We start from the raw sequence: 10,146 nt of genomic DNA, 5'->3' as shown, positions 1-10,146 counted from the left end.
GTTCAAACCAGCCCCCAAGATGGTTGGGTCATGAGGGCTTACAGGACCTTCTGTCTCCCTATTTTGGTCCCTCTTGCTGACCAGAGAGTCCAAGTCCAAGACCAGCAGAGTGACCCTAACTGGCTCCCTCTGGCTTGTTCACCACTGTTCGGTTTCTGCTATCTTTCCTACACCGTAATATGACAGGTTATGGTCACGACGACATCAGATCCTTTCCTCCCACAAACGTTTCCGGAACATCTGATGTGGTCTCTCTCCTCCATCATGAAATGGAGCATCCAGGGACAGTACTATTACAGTAAAAACCCTGTGGTTAATTATATCAACTCCCTGTTGACTTTTAGGGCCTCAAGAGGGCCAGGGAACCCCTCCTACCCCCGCCCCCCACCCCATCTTCTGTCACATTCCACCAGCCTTGGTTTTCTATTGTGCCTCTTAGTTGATAAGGGCTGAGGTCACTGGCATGATGAAAAAGAGAAGAAAGAGAAAGGAGCAGTTCTCTGATGAGCCACCCACTTAGGATTGCACTGTCCTATCCATCTAGTGATAGAAAGTTGCACATTTTTTCAACCTAATACAAAAATATTAACACTTCTGGACATTATAGGCATAAGTTGTTATATCTCTACAATATAATAATTTATACTGTACAGCTATAACATATAATAAAAGGTGCAATCCTTTTTAAAAAAATCACACGGTTCACATGTTTTTATCATTTTATTTTTAAGTATAAACTTTTTAAACACTTTACATAAATTAACTCCTCTGAGACTAATATTTGATGTACAGTAAATTGTAATTCATATAAAAATCCATAAACAACTTGTCTCACATAATTTACAAAAAAATCAGGGTTTCCTTTGCTTATCAGTGACAAGGATTCTATTTGCCAGTTTTTTCCCCAAGGCAAACCACGTTAGCATTGTAAAATCCATTATTAAATCCCCGCTGGAGCAGAAGTCACTTGTGCCAATGTCCTTTTACAAAGCAGCACAGGGAAAGAAGTTGGGTTGTCTATAAACAGTAATTTTGCCCCACATTGCAAAATGAACAGAGATATATATCACATCCTATGCAGAGAGACTACTTCTTGTAAGCAAAGGTCGACAATTCGGTAATATTTGGAAACACTGTACGCATTTTTTAAACCTTAGTTAAATACAGTGCCTCAAAGGAACAGATGGCCCAGAGCAAAATGTTTAGGCCTTTTTTCCTTTATGATTTTTTTTCTTTTAATACTTTCAGTCCAACTGAGTGCAGCGATATGCATATGTAAACATATTCTTTAAAGCCGATCACCTTTAAGGTCATTCAGAAAAAAGTCGTTTTTGTATTGTGTGTCTGTGTGTCTGTGTGTACACTTTTCATATCAGTGTCATTCTCCTGGAAGGCTCTTCTGGGTCGGAGAGTCCGATTCAGATTGTGCTACAGAAAAATCTGAGCAAAGGGGTGTGGTTTAGGCTCAAGAGAAATGCAGCAAATCAGTTTGGTCGTCTTGGCGGAAGAGCAGCGCGGCCGTCCCTCCGCAGCCGGGGCGGCCCGGGGGTTACCTCTTGCCGATCTCGCTTTGTCGGAGGAACTGGATGTTGTTGGCGCTGTCGGCCAGCTCGGGGTACTGCTCCACCGAGAGTACGTAGTACCCGTCGTAGCCCTGCACCTTGCCCGCGCTCAGCAGCTGCCGCTTCTCGCCCTCCGTCCAGAGGCGCGCGCCCTCCTCGCCGTCGCGCACGCGCTGCTGCTCGCGCGCCCAGGCCCGGGCGAGCGCGCGCTGCCGTGCCTGCTCCAGGATGCGCGCCTTCTCCTCGTCCAGCGTCATGCCGTAGCGCACGTGCAGCGCCAGCGCGCCGAACTGCATCTCCACGTCGGCGAACCTGCGAGTCCTGCCGTTGACCACCGTCGTGGACTGCGACACAGTCACGTTGATGCCGTTCTCCAGCGCCTTGCGGCCGCTCGTCAGCCGCAGCGTGCCCAGGTCGCTCTCGGGCGTGGTGGTCTTGATGAAGTAGTGCGTGTCCTTGCCCTCGATGGTGAAGTGCAGGTTCTCCAGGTAGAAGGCGTTGTTGAGCACGGCTGCCACCTTGATGCAGTCCTCGTTGGCGATGTTGAGCACGTTGGTCTGCACGCGGCCCTGGCTGACCGCCAGCATGACGCCCTTGCCGATCAGCGACTTGACGGTGGCGAACCACAGCCACGACTGCTCGCTTCCGGCCTTGCGCCTGCTCACCTGCACCTCGGCCATCTTCCCCAGGGACAGGAAAGCCTTGGCCTGCCTCGCCACTTGCTGCTGGACCCCAAAAATGGGCTGAAAAATCAAACACAACAGGGGGACAGTTGAAAAATCATTCGTGGCACCTGGTCGCAAATCCTGGCCACCTTCCTACTCTGGACCAAAAAATGAGGGGACCTGGGTGGAGAGGACCTACGCATATATTAAAACCTCAGCTAGTTCTTTAGAGATGAAAAGGCTTACAACCTGGGGGTAGGAATGCATTGAAGATCCTCTCCCCTCAAGATGATCCAAATGGCTTTTGAAATGTTAAAAGAGGGGCTCCATCACCTATTACCCAAAGCCCTTTTAGTTTCTAACCTGGGCAAAATACTCAGGTCTTTAACTTTCCCCCTTATAATTCCTAGATGCTTTTTCCAAGGCTGGGGGTGCCTGGGGGCAGATCACTGGGCCCTGTTTTATATGCTTTGAAATACTTGAGCTCTGATTGAAGTCAACTCTGCCCCCTCTCCTGGTGAACACAATTCTCAGATGAAAATCTTCAGCGTAATTGCAGAACTGAACTGTAGAGGAATGAGTGGACTAGGGGGGCATCTGGAGATGAGTATTACTTTAGGAAAACGGTTATTTTTCACAGACTTAGGAACAGTGGATCATCACCACTGGCAAATGTTTTAAACTGGGGCATCTTAACCCAGCCATTTCTTAAACTACCAGATGTTTGGCCAGTGTTTCCCAAATGGAAACATCTGTTTCATTTGCAGCAGTCAAAGAAACATTTGTTTTCTGCACTTGGGCAGCCTCAGTGTCCTTGCCTGATTCTCTAAGCTGTCCTTACTGTGCACCTCTCTTGACAGGGAACTTGAACCATATTAAAAGGCTGCCTAGGAAAAAATGTTGGCAAGTCTTGTTTGTGCAGTTAGATTTAAGTGTTTTCAGATTTGTTGGAATATCATACACAATTAGGACGTGCGTGTTCAAATGTATTGGAAACTTCGGTATGCCTTCATGGCACTTATCAGTGAAGATATATTTGCAATTAGAAATGTTAACGTGGCTCCCCAAACCTTGATGGTTTTGCTTTTCAAATGTAAAGGTGACAGCTGGAAAATAAAAAGCTTTCATGTTAAGTATGAAACCTGTACCAGAAAATAGATAAATTGGCAGTGTATACACCACGTGCGTGTGCGCTGTAATCATGATTGCCTTTTCTCTTTGTATTCGTTGAAATTATAGGAAATTGCTGGGGGGATTAATCTTTCTAATAAACTCTGCACTCTCTTCTCCTTATCACTAATGGGCAACCCAATTTCTTGATCTCTAATTATTCTTGCTTTAAGCTAGAAAGCCTCGCGTGGTGTTGTGCATTCCTTTCTGATCACTGAATGATGGGAATTTAAAGTGCCACTTTCTGACATGGCAGTGTTGACTTTGCAATTTCCCATCCTTTTTCTTATGTTATTTCTCGCGACAGTTGCAGGCCTCCTGTTATTTTCAGGAAAATTCCATAACACCTGGTTGTTGGCAGAGCCTTACTAAGGACACTTTAATTTTTTCCCTCATGAAATACTGTGAATATTTCAAAGAGGCTGAACTCTGTGGCATTGTTCGTGGGTTGCTAATTTGTACTATGCATCCCCTGCTCTCTTGTTTACTGTGTCTTCACCTTCAGGTCCCAAGTGTCATAAATGTACTTTCTTGGGGTTCTCTGTAGAAACCCAGCACTCAAAAATGAGCTTCTGCCTTTTATTACCTTTTGATAATATCTTTCTGTATTTTTATTAGCATCACTAAAAAGAGATTTAAGCCTGTTTAACGGGCTCCTAGTTTGCTGAACAGAAATGCAGAGGAAATGTCGATTTTCCCTTCTTAAAAGGATAAAAAAGATGAAAAAGAGTCTTTGGTACAGTTTTCACAAGGATAGTTTGATTAAATATGGGTAAATAAGACACACGCAGCCATTTGGCACCTTTTCCTAGTTCTGCTTTTTGTTTCTTACCGGCACATCATCCCACTGCTGACTCTTCACAAGTTCATAAGAAGGTTCTGTTAAATCAAATTTGGGAACGGGGAATCCAGGAATAGCATTGTGCAGATGGAAGCCGAATGTCACCAGCCAGCTGTTAACATCTAGGAGAAGAATGTTCAAAATGAAAGGTGTTAGGGTTTATTTTGTGCTTTCATAAATTTAAATTCTTACCTTAAAAAACTCTAATTTCACAAATAAAAATCTGAAAACGTGCATGTGTCTGCCTTCCTCCTACCATTTCAGACCTACTCTCTATTTTTAGATGAAGACAATGACCTCAATAGCACACCTATGGCAAATGCTACAAAAAGGCAAGTATTAGATACTCACTCCGACTGGATAAACTGTCACAAGTGGGAAACTGTATCCTGTGCCAGTAATAATGATGAAAAGGATAATAACAATGCACAGCAGCATGAAAAAGACGTTGTAGAAAACAAATGAAATCTGTTTTGTAGTTAGTAAAGGCTGTTCTTAAATAGAAGTTGTGTGTTATTAGCTTTCAAAAGCTTGCCCAAGGATATGCGGACTTCTACAACCCATTTTCTATTAATAAAAACCCTCAATTGAGAGTATTAAAATGAACAGTTGATTCTTAATCAAAGATGAATGCTAAAAGCTGGTAACACTGGCCAAGGGCACAGAAGTTCTGATTACCATCACTTATGACTTCAAAGGCTCACTGTGCACAGGTGGAGACAAACTTTTTGGGGAGAGAACCTGGAAACCTTTAAAATGGTATTTTAAAATATTGCCATGTGACTCCAAAAGCCATTAAGCTCAGAATAAGGCTTTTATTCTATTCTGGAGGTTATAATGTTACAGAACTACTCAGCAGGCTTGCAGCTTTATGAGTACAGTTGGGTGTAGATTATTTTATATATTAAGCACATTGCTGGAAAATTTGAAATTGCATTTCACCTAATATATTTTATGCTGTTCCATCTCTCTTTTGATGTTTTTCAGAAAATGCTGCAATGGCATTCCCCGCAGTCCACGTTGCTAGGAGAGGATGAATTCAGGAGCTGTGGGCTTTCCAGCCTTTCAGGCAGCCCCTGCCAACACCCCTTAAATAACCGGTGGTAAACTGCTTGTCAGAATGATGGAGGGCCACTTGCTTCCTATTTCCTTCTCCAGGGCACAAACTCTCACCTCATCGCCAGGCGGGCAGGTGCTTTGTCCATTTGCCTACAGAACCAGTGGTAGTCTCTCCTTTAAATGGACTGGTTGGGGTAGGGGTGGAGGGGGCAGAAATAAATCCTCCTGTTGTTCACATAGGATGGAAAGTGGTACTTTTTTGGTGGGAGTGAGTGTGTAAAAGACCACAGGGGAGTCTTGTTTGGGGGAAAATTCTTCCAAATATTGGAGTCTTGAGGGCGAAGATTCTACTTTATACACTGTCTGCCTAAATACAAATGGAAGGATCTTAAGTATTGAAAAGTACTGCCAGATAATGGGGTTTGAATACAGATATGTACTGAAACACCCTGGATGAGGAGACCAGGAGGGGGTGGCTGAAGTAGGGACTTCTAGCTGGTTCATATGGAAAAGAGGTGTGGAATGCTTTAGGCAGTCCCGAAAAGTAGGAAATGGATGCAAAATGAACCGGGGGCAGCATTTTGAGAGCGGCCTTGAGAACTAAGAGAAATCTCACTGTGCCTCAGATACTGAGCTAGGAAAGAGGCAGCCTGGGGCATCCAGCACAAGCTGAAACAGAACCGAAAACCCTTAAACCAAACAAGAAAACAGGAGAGAAACTTCTTCCAGGAAACCTAAATTTGGTAGAGAGGTTAATTATGGCAATATAATTGGAATGGAAAGCAGGAGGATTCAGAATTCTTGGAGTAAAGGATGAGTGAAGAAGTCAGCCAGTGCTTGTAAGGACCTTGTCTTTCCTATATTCTGGTTGTTTTTGGTGGTAGAAGTAGAAATTGATGGTTTAGCTCTTGCAATACTGACAGAGTAACAAGCACCAAACTTGGGAAGAATTTAAATCTATAGCCTGACAATTATCCCAGAGTGGTGGCAATACTAGTTTGCCTTTTAGTAGTTGTCATCATGCAAGAATTGAACTAAATGACAAGACAGTGGTGTAAGAACACAGAAGCAAGAAGAGAAACAATTCACTGGCTAAGCAACTGAGAGGAGAAACTGCCCCCTTATTGTCCTGACATCATGGCAATCAAGAGTGATTTAAAACCTTCCAGGGATGAAAGGGTGGGTCACACTGTGTTGTTTCCCATAACTATCTCTACTAGAATTTTACATACGAATTATAAACCCAACATTGCACATTTGTAAGGCAATTATTGTGTAATGAAAAACTGCATGTATTTTACGCTGTAGGTACTTATTTTTGTTCCCACTTTATAGTTAAGGCAACTGCTATAGTTTAGATGTTGAATGTCCTCCAAATGTCCATGTATTAAAGAACTGGTCCCCCAGGGGAGTGCTACTGGGAGATGGTGGAACCTTGGAAAGCTGGGGCTGTAGGTCACTGGGGGCATGCCTTTGAAGGGGACTGTGAGAACCAGGTCTCTTCCTCTTTCCACTTTGCTTTCTGGCTGCCATGTGCTCTTGTCTTAACATGCTGCCTCGCCACAGGCCCAAAGCATTGGGATCAAACGAACATAGACTGGAAGCTCCAAAACTGTGAGCCCAAATCATTCCTCTTAATAAGTGACTATATCAGATATTTTGTTAGGAAACTGACTAACAGAGCAACTGAGACTCAAAAAATGACCTTGCTTACAAAGCTATACAATTCGTATGATAGCAGTTGAGACTGAAACTCTAATTTTGGAACTCTGAGTGTATCATGTCTTTTGCTCCCCCATGTCTCTTCCCTTCCATAAATGATTGGATTCCATGTCTTGTGTCCTTGAGCATCGGCAGGAAGAAAATATGTTTCATTTTACCTTTGTAGTTTCTCTATGAATCCATGGAGACAAAAGTACATTTAAAAGGTCAATTTCAGTTATAGTTTGAATTAATCTAGTGGTCACAGAAATTTAGCACTTTGGAAAAAAAAAGTGCTTACCTGTGATGTAATCTTTCACATCATGAATTTTGCTTGCAGGGTTGTTATTCCTAAACATATACAGGTTAAAAGGGGCCGGGTCCTTTCCGATTCTTTTCCAGATTTCTATGTCAGGTGTTGTCCATCGTCCTGCCAAAATGTCATAATCTCTTTCTCCAAAGTGGATTAATTTGGTGAGTGGGTCGTAGAGGCCACCATGAAATCCAATTACCAGCTGAAAGTCAATGTTGGAGTCAAAATAGATCTCACCATATGCGGTGTACTGAATCTGTTTTAGCATAAGCCCGTTGCTACTGAAAACTGCCAATGGTGTTCCTGTGTTATCTGATGCAATATAGAATTCATCCCCACTGCTGATTTCCATGGCAAAAAGATGTCCTTGGAGATCATAATAAAGGGAGGTAATTTCTGAACTTGAATGGTTGTAGACATGAGTAATCCTAGTGGGATAAGTCAGGTCAGCGTAAAAGAACTGCAGGTGCTGTCCTAGACTGGTTTTGCTGGAAACACGCCTTCCTAGGCCATCATAACGATAGATCACTGTCCAGCCACTGCCTTTACTGTACACTCGAGTTAGGAGCCCTTTGGAGCTATATTCAAAGATTTCCGTGCCTCTCTGACGCAGGAAACCATCCTCATCCAACCGATATTGAACGTCACCCAGTCGAGTGATTCTGTCTCTCAGGTCATAACGGAGAGGTGTCAAACGTGCACTGTTGCTTGGATTCAGTAAGTGGAGGTTTCCATTCAGATCATAGTTGTAACGCCACATGATCTTTTCATTTAGGTAAACGGTTTGGAGCTGTCCATCAACGTCATATTCATAAGCATATTTGGTAGTGTTGGCAAAGGGCCCTATTTTAATCTCTCTCTTGGTTACCCGGCCCATGTTATCATATTGAATTGTAATCCAGTACATGAGTGACCTGAATATTTCATACTGAATCTCCTTGATGCGGCCATGGGCATCAAAGTGCTTCGTATAAGTCATTACAGCTGTGGAAATGATCTGGTTAATATCATAATATATAACTCCAAATTTTCCGAACTGCTCAACTTTTCCAGAAATGTCATCAAACTGATAGAGATCGATGGGCAGTGGAGTTTCATTGATGACACCCTGCATGCTGGTCACTCGAAAGCTGTTGTCATAACTATAGTCAAATCTCGCATTTACCATCCCGTCTTCACTAAAGCGGAAAATCTGTCTGTCAATCAGAGGGCCGATTTGCCTGTATCTAATGGTGCAAATGAAACCGTCACTCTGGAGGTTTACTGTTTTTAGGACTCCTGCTGTTTCATCATAGGTAAAACTAACTCTTGTGCTATCATATAAAATTTCTGAGAGCCTGGTTTGCCTTCTATACTTGAATAAGACCCTCCGACTTGTACCCAGGAAAGCCGTTTGCAGAAGCAGCCCTTCCTCGTTGTAGTCTGTGATGACGGAGGCATTGCTTTCAGGGGGGTTGTATATGTTGCGGTAGTAGCCAATGGACCGGATGGTCTGCATGGTGTGGCGGGCCACACTGGGCATGGTGATGGCAGACAGACGGTCCCACATATCGTATTCGAAGATGTACTGCCGCTGGCTATGAAGCAGAAGAACCATGGACTGTAAAGAGAGCACGCAGTGTTATCCAGTGTTTGCAAATGGGGGAAGTGAAAGTAGATTTAGTGACCACAAATACACAGAAACATTTCGCTTGAGAAAATGGTTTTCATTTTAATTGAGTTATCCTTGACCTTACATGTTGTTAATGATTCCCTGCCTAATTTGCTTGGATGCTTAATTGCGGGGGGTTCTGCAATTAGTGGCTCGAGATTCATAATGTGCTGTTTGTCATGATTGCACCATTCTTTTCCCAGGCATTCACAGCCAACCAGCAGACTGTCAATGGATTTGGATAAGTCATAATACAGGCATGAACAAAGCTGCTTCAAAGACAATATTTCAAGGAGGAAACAGCACGGGAAAAATGCAATCCTATCCATAATTAGCAATTATTTACTGTGGTGGCTCTCCCCCTTGTTTGATTGAAGAGCCACTCAAATCATGTCTTAATTTCCAGTGTATTTGGGGGAGGAACATTCAAAATATTATTCCATGAAGAGGAGGTGAAAAATTAGCCCAACATGGATAACATGCACATAAAGCATGAATGTCGACAAACACTGTTAATCACGTGGAGAATGAGAGCTGTAAATTGCTTTAACAGAGATATGGACTTAAATTTAGATATGGTTACTTGTTTATTTTGGAAATTATTATGAGTTATCTGTATTGACACTAAAATCTGCATTTTGATATTTCCTTCTGTGGGTACCAAATCTGATTTGTACCCAAGGTGCTATCATAATGGCTTCTGGACTACATACTTTGGTGCTAAATTATGAAATGAAAAAATATATGATTAAAAATATATCTTGCAAGTAATTGCTGAAAGATGAATGGCATCTATTTATTGGGTCAACAGGAGAAAAATGTCAGCCCTGAGGCTGGTTAAGTGAAGCTCAATCATAACACAGGGCTTGGTGGTTCTTTCCTCTGATAAGGCTTCCTACAACCCCCATTAGACCCAATGGAATGATGGCAGAACAGAGAGGAAGGTTAGGGTGGAAGGTCTCTGGGACTTAATCCTTTGCTTCTGACATGGAAATGCATAATCCTTTGTCCAAGACTCATTCCATCATCTTCAAAAACAGTTTTCATGATGTAGGTGCCTGAACAATCTCCTCTATGGCTATATCCTTGGGTCAGTTTTTATATGTGGGTGCTATGGTTTGGATGTTAAATGTCCCCCAGGCCATGTGTTGAAGGCTTGGCCACCAGCCTGTGGTGCTATTGGG

The 10,146-nt window shown here is 43.0% G+C and overlaps 1 protein-coding gene across 13 annotated transcripts in view; it reads right to left on the bottom strand.

The window, feature by feature from the left end:
- Window positions 1-709: 709 nt before the first annotated feature.
- The window catches only part of TENM3 (teneurin transmembrane protein 3), a 1,088,270-nt gene continuing 1,078,833 nt past the window's right edge, over window positions 710-10,146 (bottom strand). For all 13 annotated transcript variants that reach the window (XM_079141831.1, XM_079141840.1, XM_079141843.1 and 10 more), the window contains 3 exons: window positions 7,300-8,911; window positions 4,230-4,360; window positions 710-2,305 (listed from right to left, as the gene is read on the bottom strand). In XM_079141831.1, the coding sequence (XP_078997957.1) occupies window positions 1,550-2,305; window positions 4,230-4,360; window positions 7,300-8,911 (2,499 nt within the window). In that variant the 3' untranslated portion in view covers window positions 710-1,549. The remainder of the gene's footprint in view (window positions 2,306-4,229; window positions 4,361-7,299; window positions 8,912-10,146) is intronic.

The sequence above is a fragment of the Sciurus vulgaris genome (genome assembly GCF_902686455.1).
Source record: "Sciurus vulgaris genome assembly, chromosome: 5".
NCBI lineage: Eukaryota > Metazoa > Chordata > Mammalia > Rodentia > Sciuridae > Sciurus > Sciurus vulgaris.
This window is presented reverse-complemented; position numbering and strand designations above follow the sequence as displayed.